Genomic DNA, 21,514 nt, shown 5'->3' with positions numbered 1-21,514 from the left:
ACATGAGACCTACTGTGTTGATATTGCTAAGTTCGCATTTTGATTCTTGAGCATCTATGGTTCTAAGTTCTTGACTATCTATTGGGGTTGGTTTATATGATGTAAAGCATGATGTTGGGTGTTGAGGCAATTACCTATTGAAGCTGCGGCTGCTTTGAGAATTCAGCTCTTAAAACCTCATCTTTCTTCCACTCAAACTTGCTGTGTTGCTGGAAAAATTTGAAGGTGTGTAGGAGAGTGTTCAAGGGTGGTTTGGAGGGGAATTTATAGCAGAATGTGTACTCGTGAGAATTTAATGGAGCTGTTGTATTACTTGTTCTCTTCTTGCAGCAAATCCTTCTTTTTAAGATCTTCACTAAGCTTTTAATTAATACATTCGTCTCTTTCTTGAAGCACAAATACCCCCTTCATAAAATCACTTGTTTGGACATGTAGGGGTGCAGGTGGTTGCTTGATTCAGGCAGATTTGGTGCAGCTGCCATTTTGGGATCATTTTGACCTCCTTTGATAAAGTGAGGATGCCTTCTTCCCTTGCTTGGTTTGATGTTGAAAAAAATATACCTTACAATATTTATTAGTTTTTGTCTATACATTGCAGGTTGTACCCATAGGAGAAAGAGTTATTGGGCTGTTATTGGGCTGACCTTCGGGCCGACGGGCCAAACTCTCGGGCTGCGCAAGGTGTGACTCGGGCTTAAGAAGAGAGGCCCAACATTTGCATATTTGTATTCTTTAATTCTTTCTCATCAACACGTGTGTAAATTATTTTGTAACTAGAGAGTAGCTTGATATGTATTCGAACTTTCTGGATCAGCAAAGTAACCTCGTATTCTTTCTTGACGTTTATTATATTTAATTTAATACCTATATACGAAATTTATTTTAGCCTAATAGACAACCTTCAATTTAGCAAACAAGCAAAGTCATCGACTAATATTTCTAAATCGAAAGTAATTTGAATTAACAAACATTTCTAGTTCGACATTAAACTTGAAGAAAAATGGTAATAAAATAGTGGGTATTACATTCTACCCTCCTTAGCAAAAATTTCGTCCCGAAATTTGCTTATGTCATAAAAAAAAACTCTGGGTACTTCTCTTTCATTTTGTCCTCCAACTTCCACGTAGCTTCTTTGTGTCCGTGATGCTTGTATAGAATTTTTATATGTTACAGTAGATTTATTCCTCAACTCTTTTACTTTCCGATCCAAGATTGATTCTGGCTTTTCTTCATATCTTAAGTCTGGTTCCAAAACCATTTCCTCTTGGTGGACTATGTGTTTTGGGTCGAATGCGTATTTCCTCAATTGTGACACGTGAAGGACATTGTGTAAAATGAGTTTGATACCAGCAGTTGAGTTGAACAATGAAAAGTGTAAAATAACTAGACAACCTTTCAATAAGAATGTCAATAAAGTTACTAAGGTATTAGAACTTATACACAGTGATTTGTGTGATTTTCATTCGACTCCATCACTTGGTAATAAAAGTATGTAGTTACTTTTATTGATGATGCTACTAGATTTTGTTGAGTCTATTTATGCAATTCAAAAGATGAAGCTCTTGATAAATTTAAAATCTTTAAAGAAAGTGTAGAGCTTCATCATGGTGTGAAGATTAAAGTTCTTCGCACTGATAGGGGAGGTGAGTATTATGATCCAGCATATTTTGAATCTACTGGTATAATACATCAGACGACTGCTCCATATACACCACAACAAAATGGTGTAGCTGAAAGAAAGAATAGAACGTTGAAAGAAATGATTAATTCAACGTTGTGCTATTCTGGCCTAAGTGAAGGATTTTGGGTGATGCTATGTTAACAGCCTGTTATTTGTTGAATAGAGTTCCTAATAAAAGGAACAAGATAACCTCTTATGAACTTTGGCATAAGAAACCACCAAAACTGAATTATCTCAGAGTTTGGGGTTGTCGAGCTGTGGTAAGTCTAACTGGCCCTAAAATGAAAACCATAGGTCAAAGAGGTATAGATTGTGTGTTTCTTGGCTATTCTGAAAATTCAGCTTGTTATAGGTTCTATGTCATAGAACCCAATGACTATGTATCCGTGCACTCTATTATGAGTCAAGGGATGCTGATTTTGGCAATGAGGATAGATTCACGTCTATATCTAAACCTGGAGACATGATTACAAGGTCTAGTAACTCTAGTGTAACTGAAAAAGTGATTGATACACCTCCTAATGCTAGGAGAAGTGGTACAGTAAAAAAAGCTAAGTCTTTTGGAAATGATTTAAAATTGTACTTACTAGAAGGATCAAGAAATGAAATTAATTTTCAATATCAATATTGCTTTACTATTGGTGATGATCCAAGGACCTACAAAGAAGCTATGGATTCAAGGGATTCTGCATTTTGGAAAGAGGCAATCCAAGAGGAGATGGATTCTATAATCTAAAATGGTACTTGGAAACTGATTGATTTACCACCTGGCTGTGAAGCTTTGAATAGTAAATGGATCTTCAAAACGAAGATGAAGGTAGATGGAAGCATATACAAACATAAAGCCAGATTGGTTATTCAAGGCTTTAGACAAAAGAAATGAATTGATTATTTTGACACCTATGCTCCTGTTGCTAGGATATCCACAATTAGATTATTGTTAGCACTTGCTGCTATACATAATCTTGTAATTCACCAAATGGATGTTAAGATTGCCTTCTTGAATGGTGAATTAAATGAAGAGATTTATATCAAACAACCAGAAGGCTTTGTCATGCCTGGTAATGAACATAAGGTTTGTAAGTTGGTAAAATCTCTTTATGGACTAAAGCAAGCCCCCAAGCAATGGCATCAAAAGTTTGATGACGTGGTGTTGTCGAATGGTTTTGTATTAAACCAAGTGGACAAGTGTGTATATAGCAAATTTGATGCTACCGGTAAAGGGGTTATCATTTGCCTATATGTGGATGACATGTTGATCTTTGGTACTGACCAAGATCAAGTTGATAAAACAAAGGAATTTTTGTCATCTAAGTTTGAGATGAAAGACATGGGGAAGGCTGATGTGATTCTTGGAATTAAGATCACACATGGAGAACAAGAAATTTCCATTTCTCAATCACATTATATTGAGAAGGTGTTGGAAAAGTTTAACTTCAAAGATTGTTCTTCAGTTAAGACTCCTTTTGATCCTAGTGCAAAACTCGTGCCTAATAAAGGAGTTTCTGTAAATCAGCTTGAATATTCAAAGGCTATTGGATCACTAATATATGCTATGATTAGTACTAGACCCGATATAGCCTTTGCAGTTGGAAAATTGAGTCGATATACTCATAATCCAAGTTTAATCCATTGGCAAGCAATGAATCGAGTATTTAAATACTTAAAAGGAACCATGGATTGTAGGTTGACTTATTCTAGATTTCCTTCTGTTCTTGAAGGATATTCGGATGCAAGTTGGATTACCAATATGTAAGATCATTCTTCCACAAGTGGTTGGGTATTCCGTCTTGGAGGTGGTGCTATATGTTGGGCATCAAAGAAACAAACTTGTATCATGAATTCAACAATGGAATCGGAGTTTGTGGCATTAGCAGCAGCTGGTAAAGAGGCTGAATGGCTAAAAAATCTAATATATGAAATTCCATTGTGGCCCAAACCGATATCACCTATATCTATCAGATGTGATAGTGCAGCTACCTTGGCTAAGGCATATAGTCAAGTGTATAATGGAAAGTCAAGACACTTAGGTGTTATATCTGTGGAATTTGTGAGAACTCATGATAACTTAGCCGATCATTTAACCAAAGAGTTAAGTAGAGATCTTGTGCACAAATCGGCTATAGGGATGGGATTAAAGTCCACTACAAGTCTATGATATTAAGATACCCAATTCCCATTTAGTATGACACTAGATGCAGAATTCAATGTGGAAGACTTAATATTTAGAGATTGGAACACATTTGAAAATCGTCCCAAGGTATGTGTTCGGACCTACAAGTTAAGAAGGTTGAATGTATATATTCTTAATAGTTCTTTTGAAAAATTGCAAATGTAGGTGCAAGAATAAAGGAGCTACCTATATAAGCATGAAGTTTAGCCGCTTCAAGAAGCTGGGACTTGGTTTCGACGTGTTTATGAAGGATAAGGACATAGGCTAGTAAAATATAGTGTCAAGATAGAACATATTCGTATGTAAACTTTTGTGTACATTATCTTCGTGTATTCAATGTGAGTTCCCAGGGTTCAATCCTTAGAGACACCCGGGGTATTCAAATATTTGGAATGTGTAATGTACTAAGGTGGAATTCAATCGTTACGATATTTCATTTATGCAAAAGTTTGAATGTTTGAGATGACTTGTTTTAGTTAATCAAGGATTGCACTAAAATAGGGGAGGATTGTTGGATATTTTAGTGTAATTGGATTAACTTGATTGATCAGTATTACTATAATGATACATCATTTAAGTATGGAGGTGCGGAGTGCACGCTTATTTGAATTCATTATGATGTTAGGGGCGAAGCCCCTTAACAGATGAACGGGGGTCCAGGGGCAGCGCCCCCGGGTAGCGGGGTCCAAGGGGCAGAGCCCCTGGCTGGGGATTCCAACGAAGTTGCTGTATAAGAAATTCATTCGAAAATGTAATTTCTGAAAGTCAAAGGACTAATTTGCAATTTCGGAAACCTTTTGAAAATTAGTTATTTTCAGTTATATTCCCAACAGATGCACTGTTTCATCAGCAGGTGCACTGGTTCGTCTTCTTCAAATTCTGATCGATTCTTCTGGTTCTATGCACTCTCGAATATCAACATATTGTAGTTCTGAAATCTTCTGAATTTTATCCGATCATAAATTTTGGTAGAACCACCGAAAATGATTTGATCTGAAAGTGATATCTTCACGACTTTCAGATTATCCGTTTTGTTCAATATTCAAATTCTCCCAACAAAAATGTCCTTGTTATTAATATATAAAAAATTTATAAAGTTTAAATTGGCTCAAAACAGAGAATTTTAAAAATAATGGCTCATAAGATGAGAGAGAAGAGAGATAACTCGGGCTTCACACTATTTGACTAACCAAACATTCGAACTATACTATTCCGACTATTTTACCTTTCCCTAACTAGACAAAATCAGTAAATCAATAAATCAAAAATGTCCTAACTGAATTGTACAAGTATACCATATCTAAATGAAACACGTTTGCTTATTAGGTTTCGTCCAGTTTAAGATAATGTACATTGCTCAAACAGTGTATTTGTGATGTTTGGTTTGCAGAATAAAAGAAGTGAGGCTCTTGTTATTTTTTCTCGACCCGTCTCGAATTGTGTATTACAATTAAAATATATAAATAGAATTGTTATTAACCAGTTACTAATCTTCCATAAATTGTCACTAATGATGAAATTTAATAAATCAATCTTAAATTTGTAAAATAAAGAATTTGTAGTGAAATGAATTAAAACATAAAATAATAATAATAATACTCCCTTCGTCCGGTAACATGAGTCACATTTGGTGTGACCACGAATTTTAAGAAATTTAAATAATAGTAGTTGGAAAAGTAAGTGAAATATTTGTATTGATTTTATAGTAGAATGTCAGTGAAGTGAGTTAGTGGAATGTGGAACCTTCGTATCATTTATGATAAAAGGGAAATGTAACTTTTATTATGGGATGAACCAAAATAGCAAAATGTGACTCTTATTATGAAACAAATGGAGTAATGTAGAACATATTCAAAAATTATGGCTAGCAAGTTTGCTACCCATAGTTTTAATTACTCAAGATATTATACTCCCTCCGTCCCACAATAGAAGTCACTCTTATTGTGGGCACGAGTTTTAAAATATGCCCTGAGATTGTAACTTTTGTTATTTTGTGTGTATTTATAAATGGAGTTATATGAGTTATTTTATACTGGAGTATGTTACTCCTTCCTTCCCAACTTAATTGTCATTCTTTTCCATTTCAGTCCATCCCAACTTAATTGTCATATTTCATTTTTATCATAAATGATAAGTAGGTCTCACATTCCACTAACTCATTCTACTCACATTTTATTATAAAACTAAGATGAAAATAGTTCTCACATTCCATTAACTTTTTCAACCAATTTTTCTCTACATTTCTTAATATCCGTGCTTACTTCAAGAGTGACAATTAATTTGGGACGGAGGGGGTATACGAAAGTGTCGTAACATTCTTATTTTAAAAATGACTTGATATTTATCAATCTCTATATGCAGTTATGCACACACAAACAAAAAAGTCATGAAATAACGGATGTGGGCCTTGAGTAGGATTAGGTGGATCTGAAAAAGATATGAGACTTTTTCCCTTATTACACAATAAAAATTCGTTCCATTAATATTTTTTAGGAATAGTTGAGCCCATTGCACTTAAAAGAGTTTACAAAATGAAAAAATGTATGAACCAGATTTAAAATTTATAAAATGAAAAAAAAAATGTATGAATCAGATTTTATATATAGGTATATAATTGGGATCCACGGACAACAAATTAAATGTGGGCGGAATTCTCAACCAACGAAAAACAAAAGACATGGATCAGTGTGACATGGAGTATATGCTACTAGCATTTATAATAATATAATTTTCAACACCACCAGCTCCCAATAATTTACCCAACAATTAAACTCTCAAGAAAACTATACTACTATGAAAAAACTTAACACGTTGAGGATTTTCACTGAAAGGCTGAAGTTTTGAGTGCAGACTGTGAGTTGGTGAGGTTTTAAAGAAGATGGAGGAAAAGATAATCCCTATTTGTTCAATAGTTATTTTATTCAAAATGAGATACAAGTGTTACCAAGAGAGCTGAACAACTGGACAAAATGAAACATTTATTACTACTTCAATTAAAAATTGAAGCCAAATTATATTGATAAACAATCAGAGAAACTAACAGCGCCTTGTCACCATGTCTGTTGAGATTAATACTATAAGAAGATTTCATGTAACAAAAATACAAATAAATTTATTTTAAGATCCACCTCGAGTTGAATGAAATAAATATATGGTGTTGCCTATTTTGGCCATAAATTATAGTCAATGTCACAAGAAGTCATAAACTAATGCCAAGTTGGATCAGTACAAATGCATACAAACAAACAAACCAATGATGCCCTTTTAGTGGCATTTACTCTCCCTTCATTGTCAAGAGCTGTTTTTGATAGGACTAAGTTAGTATTCCCACCCCAACACCCTATTTTCTGCTCAAACATATGCATATTTGCATTGTTTTTAGGGAATTGGTGAAGGATATTAGTATTTATTAGGTGTGTTGACATGGTTGGGAAAAAGTTCATGAAAATGGGGAAGATGCTGAGAAATTTGAGTGATTTGTTAACTTTTCCTGCACTCTATGTATTTGAGGAATGTCTCCACTCATCCTCTTATCATTTTCTCTCTGGTTTGTATGTTGTCTGATTCAATACAATTCAGATATACTACTGTAGAGAATCAAATCAATCATGGCAAGAAGATCATCAAGAATTCATGAAGTAGGGGAGAAAAGTGGACTGAGCTGTGTGGGTGGATTGTTCAGCATACTCGAATCATGTCAAGGCCGTCCCGGCCATATGGTCATCTCGAACGGGAAGTCAGCAAGCAGAAACATCGTCGGTATGTATATTATGTCGGTATCATGATGAGTTTTGTGCATTCTGTTTCAGCAATACATGTTGAGTCATATTGTTAGGTGATGCTATTTATGAATAGAGAGATAAAATGGCAGTGGCAGTTAGATGATTGTGGGGAATTTATGCCATAAATGCCTATTTCTTCTGTGGTGCTTGTTTAATAGAAATAGCTATTTGTGGGAAAAGCTTATAACATCATGCCTACTTGTACTGTCAATGATTTGTAACAGACTTTGAATCTACTTTTCAACAGATTATCCGAGACCACCTGACACGATTGCGAGCTTTGATGAAGAATGTCGAAAGATTCATCATGTAAGCATTCAGTTCAGAGTCTTTTTTGTTGCAAACTGTAGAGGAATCTATGTTTCAATTACACAAGTTATTCAGATTGAGAGATTTTTTTGTATCCAAAATGAGTGAATCTGCTGCTTTAGTCCTCCCCTCTCCCTGTCCCTTTTAGAGTGATGTATTTACTTGAATTCATCCTAATTGTTTTCTTATAGCTTTCTCGGCTTGAAGAGAGATCTTCATTTGCATTTTAAGAAAAGGATACTGAACTAGTTTAGCATTTGTTCTGGTTCAGAATGGGGCAGGTCAGAGAAGTGACAGCGTTCGTGTTGATTGTAAAGGCAGAAGTGCGAGGAGCTGCATTGGAGACGAGATGCCCGTTGGGCAGCACAGAAACGAACGAAACATGGTCAAGAGACAGCAATATGGTAAAACAGGTTGTGAACTTGTAGACCATCGGCTGGCAAAAACTCAAAAGAAAACGAGGAAAAGCAGCCAAGACGTCTACCAGTCATCTTCTTCGTGTTGTTTGAACAATGCAGCTAGGTTGATGAACGAGCTTCCTTCGACTTCAACTGAAAGAGATTCAACTTTAGGGGCGGTCTGTGCTGAGAATCACCAAAAAGAGATTCAACATTCAGAATATCTACAAAGAAATAGCTTTCTTGAAAAGTATGATAAGGTTGATAACATTAGCCTTAAGCAAGTGCAGATGAGGGCCAAGGCTTTCGTTGATCAAATGTATATCGACAGAAGGATCGTTCTAGGAGAGAGAAGGAACTCCGAGTCCAAATCTTTCTCCAATGCACTGGAAGTGCTTAGCTCTAAAAGGAACCTATATATGGAGTTCATCCCAGATCCCAACTCGATGCTAGCAAGGCCCTCGAAGAATATGGCTGAGAAAGATACAACAAAGTCAGTACTAAGCGAGGACAGCACTTCTGCTAAGTCTAGAAGCACGTTGGTGATGGACGAGGCTGCCATCATGAACAATAATATATTGCAGAGGATAAATTATGAGCTCGCGTGCTCCTCGAAAGCAAATTTCACAGCCCAGCCTTCAGATAAAATAGTAATACTGAGGCCAGTTCCCCGGAATGGGAAGCATTTGGAGAACAGGACCTGCAGCTACTCGTCATTGCAGTTTCCATACAAATCGAATATAAGAGTATCCGAGGAGAAAACTGCATCCTTCTCCTTCAGAGATATCAAGAAAAAACTAAAACTTTCATTTGGAGTCACCAAAAAGGAAACCAGAAATTGCTTCAATTCTTCTACCAACGCTAAGGAAATGAAGGTGTTGAAAAATCAAGTGCTCAAATCCAGTAGGGGATCCGACTTAGCTTGTGTGGCTGATACCACGCGCAGAAAATTATACGTCTCGAGTGATAGATCTTCTAACAAACCAGAATCTGATGTGATATTGGAGGCTAAGAGGCACCTGTCCACAAGATTGAATAGTCTGAACTCTGTGGAGGGAGTGACAAGTAGAAAATCCCCGATAACCCTAGACCGGATCCTCTCCTCACCCGAGCACGACTCATGGCCCTTCAGCCCAAGAAGGGACAGCCTGTATTGCCCCGGCTCTGCAGAGATGAGATTTAGTCCTTACAACACCTCACCCAGTGTCATTGAAAGCAGTTGTCATGTACAAAATGAACTAAGTCCGAACACAGTTGATGCAACGGCATTTTCTGTGACTCCAACAACTGAAGCTGCATCCAGAGATAAAAATATTCCCACTGCAGGCAAAATGAAAACTGATGGTAGGAAATTTTTCTATTTCTGCCATGATCATATGCATCTGTCTATCTGTGTTTTTGCTAATTCTTTATTATACTTATAAAGGGGAATCGACCAAACCTTCTGAGACGATAGACACTGTCAAAGCACAGAAATGCGATGGTATCGCAATGCATTTGGTATGTGCTGGATCCCTCTCCTCTTTGCCCTTCCTTGCCACTGAGGTGTCACAATATAACATATCTTTCTATTTACCATCTAAAATGTTGTAACTTTGCAGTCTTCACTAGCAGAAAATGAGGCAGTTACTTCTACACTGGATAATTTCCCATCTACTTCTTCAAACAGCGGCCACCTCATAGATTCGGCTGAAAACATCAAATTTCAAGAAGAGCATCAAAGCCCAGTTTCCGTTCTTGAGCCATTCTTCGCAGAAGACGCCAACAGTCCACCAACAATCTCACTTCAAACAGGTAAACTCAACATTGCGAAAACTCAAGACCCCCTCCTAACCTTCTGCACTCAGAAGCTGCATCTTACTAACTAGAACTCGAATCAATGCTCAGGCAGAAAGGCACTGCAGCCACATCGCCTTATCTTTGAGGAGTGCTCATTCGAGTCATCCCCTCAGCACACACCGGCTAGTGCACATCCCTGCATGGAAGAACAACTCTGCCAATACGTGCAGTTGGTGATGGACGCCTCCTCCTTAGATTGGGATCACCTATCAGAGATCAGATCCCAACCCGAACAGCTGCTGATCCATGAATCCTTATTCGATGAGGTTGAGCTTCCACTCCTCGGCTGCTACTATGACCCTAAGCTTCTCTTTGACAGGATAAACCAAGTGGTATTGGAGATGTACAAATGCCATCTCTGCTCACCAGTTTCTGGCCCATTCAAAGCGCGATCAGTGGCACTGGCTGAAGCAGTGCTTGATGAGATATTGGCAGAAGCTGACTATTTCTTACTCCCCACGAGTGAGAGAAGAAGCTTGGATGAGATTGTCTCAGAAGGCGCGAAATGTGCACCGTGGCTTGATGATGTTCGACTCGATACAGAACGTATTGTGGTTGAGATTTCAGAAGCCATCTTGGAGGAATCATTACTTGAGCTTCATGCATCATAAGTTTGATTTCTTCATATCGTAAAATTATTTCCCTTTTTACATTTGAGTTTGAGTTGAATGTGAACCATCATGTTTGTAGTGAATTCTTCGAGTTAATTAGGAATATACAGATTGATATATGGGGGCTCCATTTTGTAAATATAATATTTGAGGATTCTATTCTTTTTTACATTTGCTCGCGATTAGGCAAATATTTTGTTTTAGAAGCAAATAAATGCGTTACGCCATAATATGTTAAAATATCTCCGGTAATAGCATCAAGAATAGATATATTTCATTCGTCAAAAGTAGTCAACATAAATATACCAAATACTCCGTACAAATACCATATTTGATTTTTAACATGGAAGACTATGAATTTTTTACTCCATACAAATACCATACTTGATTATTTGGAAGAAGATGCTATGATTTTTTTAGTAGTCAAACTAGTACTCCACTTCTCAATCCCACCACAAATAGAAGAGATTAGGAATAAAAACCCTAGCCTCCACTCTCCCTAAACCCTAAACCCTTCTCTCTCACTCATCCTCTGCAACCTTCCGCCACAAACAATGGGTGCTCAAGCTATTAAATCCAACCTCGTCCTAATCCTAGACTTCGGCTCTCAGTACACGCATCTCATCACCCGCCGAATTCGCGCCCTCAACGTCTTCTCCCTCTGCATCAGCGGCACCTCCACTTTGCAATCCATCGCCGAATTGAACCCTAGCGCTATCATCCTCTCCGGCGGCCCGCACAGCGTCCACGCCGAGGGCGCGCCCTGCTTCGCCCCCGAGCTCATCCACTACGTGGAGTCCAAAAACATCCCCGTTTTGGGCATCTGCTACGGCCTGCAGCTCATCGTGCAGAAATTGGGGGGCGAGGTTAAGGTTGCCGGGAAGCATGAGTATGGAAGGATGGAGATTGAGGTGGCCAAGGCTGAGGGATTGTTTGGGAATAAGAAGGTTGGGGCTAAGCAGAGCGTGTGGATGAGCCACGGCGATGAGGCTGTCAGGCTTCCCGAGGGGTTTGAGGTCGTCGCGAGGAGCAACCAAGGAGCCGTTGCCGCAATTGAGAATCGAGCTAGGGGCTTTTACGGATTGCAGTATCATCCCGAGGTATTCAATTCCCCTCTGTTTCCGATTTTGTTTGGAATATTTTATGTTACTCTGTTGTTTTATTGAAAAAGTTTGTTGCTTGAGATGTTAATCTGGATTAAAATGATTTTTTTCTTTTTGGATCCTATTCTGTTATCTGTTCTTGTCGGCTGAGGTGTAAAGTGAGTGTGGTGCTTATGGTAATATAAATATTCTTTGCAGGTAACACATTCACCGGAAGGAATGGATACACTCAAATACTTCCTGTTTGATATTTGTGAAATTAGTGCTAGTTGGAAGATGCAAGACATTCTTGATGAGGAGCTGAAGGTGATTGAAAGTAAAGTCGGACCCGATGATCTTGTCATCTGTGGACTGTCTGGTGGCGTGGACTCAACTGTTGCAGCTACTCTTGTGCATAAGGCAATTGGTGATAGGCTTCATTGTCTTTTTGTTGACAATGGGTTATTGAGGTTCGCTTGCTACGGAAGCTTATTCTATTTATATAAGTGATTTTGGTTGTATACATGTTCTTGATGATATGCTTGGTGTTTATTGCTATTCTGATTCTCTTAGTTCGCTCCTTGTTTCTTCTATAGGTTTCGTGAGAGGGAGAGAGTGATGGAGACATTCGAGAGAGATCTTCATTTACCTGTTACTTGTGTTGATGCATCAGAGCAATTTCTCAGTAGGCTAAAGGGTGTTACAGAGCCTGAGAAGAAAAGGAAAATCATTGGGGAGGAATTCATCAATATATTTGATTCTTTTGGTCAAGAATTGAAACAGAAATATGGAAAGGAACCCGTTTATTTGGTCCAAGGAACCTTGTACCCTGATGTGATTGAATCATGCCCTCCTCCTGGAAGTGGAAGCACTCACTCTCACACAATCAAAAGTCATCATAACGTTGGAGGACTTCCCAAGAACATGAAACTGAAGCTCATCGAGCCCCTTAAACTTCTGTTTAAGGACGAGGTATGAGTTTTGGTGTTTACTTTTGTGTGTTTTGTATTGTATTGATGCTTTGTGTGAATGATTGGCAGGTTCGTGAACTGGGAAAAATCATGGGTGTTCCAGAGGGCTTCTTGAAGCGCCACCCTTTCCCTGGGCCTGGCCTTGCAGTTCGTGTGCCTGGTGACGTTACATTGGGAAACCATTTGGACACCCTCCGTAAGGTATAAAATAATTTTGCCTTGCACATCAACATGGCACTGAGCTTGCATTGTAAGTAGTTTTCTGACTGGTGATCTGTATTAGGCGGATGAGATTTTCATTCAATCGATCAAAGATGCTGGGATTTACGACAAAATATGGCAAGCCTTTGCTGTTTTCTTGCCTGTACTAACTGTTGGTGTGCAAGGAGATCAAAGAACGTACAGTCATGCCATTGCACTTAGAGCCGTCACCAGTCATGATGGAATGACTGCAGATTGGTTCGTATTCTCCTCTCTCTGCTAACAATCATTTCGGCTCATATATCAGACTGCTGAGTATGAACTGTGTCTTTTGTTGCAACAATCAGGTATGACTTTGATCACAAGTTTCTGGCTGAGTTATCCACAAGGATTTGCAACGAAGTGGTTGGTGTAAATCGAGTTCTTATGGACATTACTTCGAAGCCTCCATCCACTATTGAATGGGAATGAATGATCAAAAAGTTATGAAATCTGTCCCAATTTAATGTTGGTAGTGTAATATGCAATTTATTTTGATGAAGATGTTGATTGAGAACTAAGACAACTTCTGTGGTATATTAGTGTTTCTTTCCATTTTTCATGGTGGATATTTCTAAGTGCAGTTCTACAGTCTCAACAGTCAAAGTGAAGGTGTGGTCATCGTGTCTATACTATATGAAAAGAAAATCTTACTGTTCGTATGTTAGATTCTACCAGTAAAAGAATCTGATTCCCTAACTTTTAGAATCTGATATTAAGAAAATAATCGGAATCTTGAAAAAAGGAAAAATATTGCTATTTTTTAGAATTTTAATTCCTAGTTTTACTTAGTTTTTTTTTCCAGTTTTAGAATTCTGACATAGTAGTATTTAAATATTTAATCAAAGTATAGTTTTTAAAATGATGAATTATATTATAATACTAATAAATAACTATACTTTTAATTTAATATTATATCATTCATTACTATAATGCATTGAAAATCTTAATTTAATCAATTTAATTATTTATATTGTGCTTGTAATAATAATTTATTATCATTATATTTCATTGTTAAGTTATTAAAAAATCTTAATCAATTTTAAATTATTGAGTATATGATTATTATTATTATTAATTATTTTATTAATAAAATAAATAAACCATATTTTTGGTTTAGTGTTACAAAAATTCAAATGATGATAATTTGTTAAACACATAAAAGTAAAGTTGTTAGGAATATTTTTTCTATCAACTTCATTAGTAAAATTTATGTTGAGGGATCAATTTGGAATTCGAGGGGAAAATGTGTAATCCACTGCCACCACCATCAAATAAAAATTGTTGAAAATGGAAGCTCAAAACTGCCGAAGTATTGTGATTATATTACCGTTTTCTTCATTTTTTTTATCGTCCATTATTATCCTAAATTCATTTATAAATTCATTCATCACAAAAAAAAAATTAAAAAAAAATTATACAGCAAAGAAATACTCATTTTTTTTCCTTCAAAATTTTACATTCCCTAAGATAAATGTAAAATTCAAAGTTGCAGATGGCCTAAGATAAATGTCACACTTGGGTGATGTCACATAATTTTGGGAGATGTTTTTAAAGTGGAGAAGGAAAATATATTCTAGAATATGAGAGTATTTTTTTCTAAAATAGAAATGTTACTTTTTTACGAGATCCACTCAAAACAAAAATGTGATATCTAATTTGAAATAAAAATGTGATATCTAATTTTAAAAAATAAAGTATACTCCCTCCATCCAGTTTTGGAGTCACATTTTGCCATAAAAGTCCGTCTCAGTTTTAGAGTCACATTTAGAATTTTTCATATTTGGTCATACAATTTTACCTCATTGTTCATCAAAATTACATCAAAATGTCATTATCTACATTTAAAATAAACCAAAACAAAAATAAAAAATCAAAAGGTCAAAAAGGGACCCACCTTCAACCATCTCACTTTATTTATTACACTCCACCATCTCACTTCATTTATTAAACACTCCATCATCTCACTTCATTAATTACACACTCTACCAATTCCTTAAAACCCGTGACATAACTAAATGTGACTCCAAATGTGGAACGGAGAGAGTAATACTTATTGCTTGGTAGAATTTGAAAAGGATAGAGAGGGAGAGAGTACAGGGATGAAATGTTCATTTTGGTACTCCTCAATCCCATTCAAAATATTTCACTTTCTTTTTTTACTTATTCTAATTTAAATAATTCATTACTAAAATATTTTTATCTCTATTTTATTTTTCTCTCTTACTTTATTCTTTTGATTCAACCCATAAAATTACTCCCTCCGTCCCTGAAAATGTGACACCTTTTTTTTTTGTCCGTCCCTAAAAATTTATCACCTTTCATTTTTAGAGCATCCACAATGAATGCCCAATCTCACGCCCGTTCACCCGAAATTGGGCTCGGGCGTCGTCGGGCATCCATTGCAGACGTCGGGCGTGCCCGAGGACAACCGAACGTTCAGTCGCGACCGATCTCTCGCCCAATCCATCGGGCGTGAGATCGGGCACCCATTGCAACACAACGCCCGAGCCCGATCTCAGAAAAAAAAATTATAAAAAAATAGATTTTTAATTATAAAAACTGATATTTTATTCTAAAAAAAATCAATTTTTAATTAAAAAATCATTTTTTAACTTGAAATAAAAAACTATAATTTCACAACGATCCATACTAAAAGACGGATCCATGAATTAGTGAAATAATATATTTTGTAGAATATAATCATTCACACTAGATGAGCAAGTTTTGCATTACTTGAGTAAACCTTTTATAGATAGGTTTTCAACTCCAACTTTTATTGTGACTTCGATGTGGGACAAATGGTAGTTTTATATATAGGTTTTCAACTCCAAATTTCTTTGTGATTTCGATGTGGGACAATTAGTTTTACACTTAAAAGAGAGTTTTTTGTTGCTTTATGTAATAATTTGTTTGATTTCAATACATAATCTATATTTAGCATGTATCTTGGAAAATTATAGAGGGTTGTGTGTTCAAGCCCCAAAATCAACACATTTTTTTTTTATTTTGACTTTTATTATACTTTTTTTCATTTTATTCTATTAGTGTAAGTGTTTTATTTAAATTTATTTTGTTCTAGAATAGTGTATTTATATTTTGCTATTTTTTATTTGATTAAAATTAAATATGAAATGTATAATTTTTTTTTGAAATTAAGTAATGCATGATTTTCATTTAATTTAGTATTTAATTTTTTCATTTATAATATGTGAAAATATAAAAAAAAAATAACATTAAAATTGATATGAAAAATGAATAAGAGATAGGGCATTCACTAGGGCTCCACTATTGCAGAAAGATAGGGCATGCTAATGTGGTAACCACTAGGACTCTCACTAGGGCTCCCACTAGGGCATCCATTGTGGATGTTCTTATCATTTTTGGTAATGGGCCGCATATTCCACTAAGTTATTCTCATTCACATTTTATTTTAAAACTAATATATAAAAGTAGGACCTACATATCACCCATTTTTTTAATCAACTTTCTATATTATATTTCTTAAAATCCGTGTCGAGTCAATTAGTGTCAAATTTTAAAGGACGGATAGACTTATTGAATAAAAAGGGGTTAATCTTCTCAAGGAAAGGACAAGATGAAGTACCTTAATATAGAAGGATGGGACGTATCACTATAAGATTGCCCGAGGGCTTAAAGCTGCGTAATCTGTTGATTTGATATCAAAGAAGCGACGCTTAATGAAGGCAAAGGAGTACTAGAACTAGATAATGCTGCCTCGGTCCTTGTTTTAATTGAGCGTCCATTATAATTTACAATAAATTTATGTGACCAAATTTTATAAAACTGAAAACAGATTATTTGAGAAAAAATTGATTTATTTATGTATTTAATTAAAATAAGTGGGTGCATATATAGGACATTGAATGGGCATAATATTGTGTTGATATATTAATGATTTGTGTATAAATTTTTTTATTTTTTTGGAATCACAAAATATAATTAATATATACACTTTAATTCAAATTTGCAAAAGTAATATAGAGGCAATTCAAATCCAAAAAAATATTGAAAATGAGAGCTGAACACTAATCAAGTCTTTTTATCTTGTCTACTAACTACATTTATTATTTTAATATATAATAATATATCAAATTACTAATAGTATAATTTTTATTTGTTGTACAAAATTTGGTTGTTTATCATCACTTTATAATTTATCACTATTTAATTCGATATAGATTTTAATAAGTGTAATGATAAACAATCAAATTTTGTACAACCAAAATAAGGTTTATTAATAATTTGATGTATTAATTAAATACTAAAATAATAAATGTAGTAAGTAGACAAGTTAAAAAAGACTTATTAGCCTTTAACCTCATTTTTTATTTTTATATTGAATTTCCTTTATACTCCCTCCGTCCCAGATTTGTAGTAACATTTTGCCATAAAAGTTCGTCCCACATTTGGAGTAACATTTAGAATTTACCATATTTGCACATAAAATTTTACCCTATTATTCACTAAAATTACACTCAAATGTCATTATCTATATTAAAATAAATCAAAACAAAAATAAAAAACCAAAAAGTCAAAGAGGGACTCACCTTCAACCAACTCACTTCATTTATTAAACACTTCATCATCTCACTTCATTTATTACACACTCCATCATCTCACTCCACCATCTCATTTCATTTATTACACACTCCACCTCTCATTTCATTAATTACACACTCCACTAATTCCTTAAAACTCGTGTCATAACTAAATGTTACTACAAATGTGGGACGGAGGGAGTATTATTTTTAAAATTTGAATTAAAGTATGCACTAATTACATTTATGGTTTCAAAAAAGTAAAAAAAAAATATACACAAGTCATAAATATATAACCACAATATTATGCACTTTCCATGTATTATATATGCATCCATATATTTTAATTAAATACATATTTTTTAAAAAATAAATTAGTTTTTGGTTGTATAAAATTTGGGCACATAGATTTGTTATTTTAATAAATGTACTTCATAAAGAGTGAGTTGAAAAAATTAGAGATATGTAAATCCTTTAGTTCCATATTAATAGAGTCTTTTTACTATTTTAAAAAGTTTAAAATTAATTAATTATTTTTTTTTTCTTAAAAGTAATTCTCTCTTTTATTTTATTTTTTCTTCGTCTTTTTACTTTATTTATTGTTCAATTAATATAAACATCTCAGTCAAAAAGAAAAGGAGGAAGTATGAAATTATTGCATGGTAGAATTTAAAAAAGAGTAATGATAAAATAAGGAAAGAAAAGAATGATTAGATTTAACACTAACATTCTGGATAAAATAAGGCTGAGTAGTCTATCGATTAGACGTAGGGAAGTACTAATACATATAGCTCCATCCAACTCCAAGCCTCCAAGGAGGAGTATTTCTTTTAACAAAAGAAGTTGATATGTTAAGAGCATTTATTACGGGAGCATGCTATAATATGTCACAAACCCTGCCTGCTCAGTAGTCCCTCCATCTATTTATTCCCTCGCTATCATAAAGATTGTCCATTTTTTATATCCATCTCACTCATAAAATTTGTCTTATTTTACTTTTTACCATTTTTAGTAGTAGACCTTTTATTCCACTAACTCATTTCTACTTCCATTTTAATATAAAACTATATAAAAGTAGGACTCACATTCCACCAACTTTTCAACTCACTTTTCATTACATTTCTTAAAACTCATGTCTGATCAAAGTAAGACAATCTTTGTGCGACGAAGGAATTATCATTTTATAATCTTCCATATTAAGCATTTTACGGTCCTACTCATTCACTTGTAATGGGCCTGTTATAGTCCACCTTATCTTTTTTAATTAAAAACTATTCCCTCTGTTCCATAGTAGTTAAGATATTTCTTTTCGGTACAAAATTTAAGAAAATTTTTGTTAAGTGAATTAAGTAAATTAAAAATAAAATAGGAAGTGAAAAAGGTAGAAAGGTGAAAAGAGAATAAAGTAAGAGAGACTAAATTACGTGAGAAGAAATGTGTTGACTTTTACTAAAAGGGAAAATGACTCCACTGCTATGAAATGTACTAAAATGGCAAAATGACTTCATTGCACTACGGAGGGAGTACTACTTTATATTTATTTTTAATTTTTATATTTTTGCATATATAAATAGCAAAATAAAAAATCAAAACACTACAAATTAAAGCCAAAACCTACATTTACTTATTTTTTTAATTTTGTTACAAACTTAGGAAAAGAGGAAAAAAATCAATTGCACTACAAATAACGTGGAAGAGAAATGTTGTTACAAACGTAGGAAAAGAGGCAAAAAATTAATTGCACTACAAATAACGTGGAAGAGTTGGTCTAGTCCATTTTAACTGGCGTTTAAGCTGATCGATCATAGTTTATAGGTACCGGGACTCATGGCACTCCATGAGTGTGTTATGCATATTTAACAACATCATCTGCCGGGTGACCATTACCAAGTCCCCGTAGACTGAGTCAGCACGTGCCGGAGCTGGGGTAACGATACCTCTCCAAAATGGAAAAAAGGTATACTACCTTCTCAAATACCTTTCCCTTTGGAGAATGATTTTTTATGAAAAGCGGTAAATATGGTAGTTAAAAGAGTTTACCTCTCACCTTGGAGATGCTCTAAGAAAGATGAAGAGAGTGTAACTCAGTAAAGTATAGGAGATGATAAAGTATGAGATGGAGAAGCATTTCTTTTCAGCACACGATTTAAGAAAAATGGTGTTAAATGAATTAAGTACAGAAAGTATAAAGTATGAAATGAAAAAGATATAAGTAGAAAATAAGAGAATAAAGTAATATAGATTAAATAAACTGAGAAGAAATGTGTTGTTTTTTACTAAAAATTAAAATGATTTCACTATAGAATAACCAAAATGATAAAATGACTGGCAATAAAACTGTCACGACCGCCCTTCTAGGGTTAATAAATGCGGGCGATCACGACTTAAAAGGACTTAAATGCAAACGAAGACAAGGTCTAGGGTTTCATAAAAGAGTTTGACCAACATTTAATATTAAAAAAAAACGACAACGGTTTAGCATCATCCCAAAATACACCAATGTCTTAAGTGAAATAAGTAAATAGGTTCAGAGCCAAACAAATAACAAGTAAAAACAATATTCCAGCGGAAGACGTTCAAGAGAAAGAGTGACGTCATGTGTGAAGACACAACGACACTCGAAGTTCAAGGCAACCATGTCAGACATTAATTTAACTGCACAACACCACCAACTGGTCGTCGCTGCTCAACCTGCACATAGAGAAAACACATGCAGGGCTGAGTATTTTAAAATACTCAATGGACTCATGCCGAAAACAAATTATTCAAAATAGTATTTATCATGCCATCAACCAGTTATCATCGGGGTTTAACTTTAGAAAGGCCCGAGATACTCAAAATAGTTTCCATTTCAAAAGTCGACTGATCAGTCATTTTCCCATAGACGTTTACCATATCTGCTCATACATGACTTGGAATGTGGCCACAAATGAAGCCACTAAACCGGCCAACCCGTACGCTGGCACACGGTCTACCATAGGTGTACACTAATCCAAGTAGGGTTTGCGGCCCTACGAGGACTCGAATTTGATTTAAATAACAATGGCAAAAGTCACATCAGATAGGCACGTTAAAATCCAAAATACAGCATGATAACCACAGTTTCACTTCCATCGATAAAATATTTAGGACATTGTCCTAGTTTAAAAGAAAGCTCACCTCGACTGCTTAATTCTCAAGTATTTTCTTTCCCTTGGTATCGCGCTTCGCGTGCGAGTTATCACCTTTAGATAATATGTATCATCAATCAGTCTCAATCAACTAACCCAAAATCATGCATGCCCCAAACGTTCCTTTCACCTGTTATTTGTTTTATCTTAACTCTCACAACCAAGGCATGCTCATCATATTAATTTATTCATACTTCGAACTTCAGATCTACAATCAAAACATAGTTATGCACAAGTGTTCTCACACAATACACCCACACGCACACACACACACTGACGCACACACATACCCACATTCTTTCCATCAATCAAATTCTCTTTTCGCTCGATCTATATGCATGAGGGTTTCAAGAATACCGATTACTCGGTTAGATAAGAAAAGATGGATCAGAAGTACCTTTTCTTGATGAAAACGAACGGTATGACAAAGTATTAGCTTTGATTCTTCAACAATTCTTGAGTTTCAACTTCAATTCTATGCAATAGAATGAAGAATTCTTGAAAATAAATGGAAGACAAATTGAGAGACAGTGGGAGAGAAAAGTGGCATGAGGGAGAGAGAGGCGTGTGATAGTGGGGCTAGGGTTAGTTTTCTCTCATGTATTTATAGAGGTCAAGAATTAAATCCCACAATTAAATAAATAAGAGATTTGTGAAGATATGGGGGGAAGTTGGCGTGGGGAAAAATAAGGGGGA

The 21,514-nt window shown here is 35.1% G+C and overlaps 2 protein-coding genes and 1 long non-coding RNA gene across 3 annotated transcripts; all 3 read left to right on the top strand.

Moving 5' to 3' along the window:
- The first annotated feature begins 16 nt into the window (after positions 1 to 16).
- LOC125216745 lies at positions 17 to 864 on the top strand. The gene is made up of 3 exons (XR_007175450.1): positions 17 to 225; positions 436 to 512; positions 599 to 864. It is a non-coding gene; the product is annotated as an uncharacterized LOC125216745 (long non-coding RNA).
- A 6,269-nt stretch (positions 865 to 7,133) lies between these two features.
- LOC125211892 lies at positions 7,134 to 11,035 on the top strand. Its single transcript, XM_048111852.1, has 6 exons — positions 7,134 to 7,613; positions 7,884 to 7,945; positions 8,217 to 9,687; positions 9,770 to 9,843; positions 9,945 to 10,137; positions 10,231 to 11,035. The coding sequence occupies exons 1-6, from the start codon at positions 7,463 to 7,465 to the stop codon at positions 10,791 to 10,793; spliced, it is 2,514 nt and encodes an 837-aa protein (XP_047967809.1). The 5' UTR covers positions 7,134 to 7,462; the 3' UTR covers positions 10,794 to 11,035.
- Positions 11,036 to 11,236: 201 nt separating this feature from the next.
- On the top strand, positions 11,237 to 13,648 carry LOC125214928 (GMP synthase [glutamine-hydrolyzing]-like). The gene is made up of 6 exons (XM_048116159.1): positions 11,237 to 11,893; positions 12,095 to 12,345; positions 12,472 to 12,847; positions 12,916 to 13,047; positions 13,130 to 13,305; positions 13,395 to 13,648. The coding sequence occupies exons 1-6, from the start codon at positions 11,348 to 11,350 to the stop codon at positions 13,516 to 13,518; spliced, it is 1,605 nt and encodes a 534-aa protein (XP_047972116.1). The 5' UTR covers positions 11,237 to 11,347; the 3' UTR covers positions 13,519 to 13,648.
- Positions 13,649 to 21,514: the final 7,866 nt, after the last annotated feature.

The sequence above is a fragment of the Salvia hispanica genome, chromosome 3, assembly GCF_023119035.1.
Source record: "Salvia hispanica cultivar TCC Black 2014 chromosome 3, UniMelb_Shisp_WGS_1.0, whole genome shotgun sequence".
In the NCBI taxonomy this organism is placed as follows: Eukaryota; Viridiplantae; Streptophyta; class Magnoliopsida; order Lamiales; family Lamiaceae; genus Salvia; species Salvia hispanica.
Note: the sequence above shows the minus strand (reverse complement) of the source record. Positions and strands in the feature narration are given on the sequence as shown.

Excerpts from the sequence above, each read along its gene's own strand:
- LOC125211892 (XM_048111852.1), top strand. The coding sequence starts at position 7,463 with ATGGCAAGAAGATCATCAAGAATTCATGAAGTAGGGGAGAAAAGTGGA. Across the intron at positions 9,688-9,769 it reads AGGCAAAATGAAAACTGATG|GGGAATCGACCAAACCTTCT; the intron begins GTAGGAAATTTT and ends ATACTTATAAAG. Across the intron at positions 9,844-9,944 it reads ATGGTATCGCAATGCATTTG|TCTTCACTAGCAGAAAATGA; the intron begins GTATGTGCTGGA and ends GTAACTTTGCAG.
- LOC125214928 (XM_048116159.1), top strand. The coding sequence starts at position 11,348 with ATGGGTGCTCAAGCTATTAAATCCAACCTCGTCCTAATCCTAGACTTC. Across the intron at positions 11,894-12,094 it reads GATTGCAGTATCATCCCGAG|GTAACACATTCACCGGAAGG; the intron begins GTATTCAATTCC and ends TATTCTTTGCAG. Across the intron at positions 13,048-13,129 it reads ATTTGGACACCCTCCGTAAG|GCGGATGAGATTTTCATTCA; the intron begins GTATAAAATAAT and ends GATCTGTATTAG.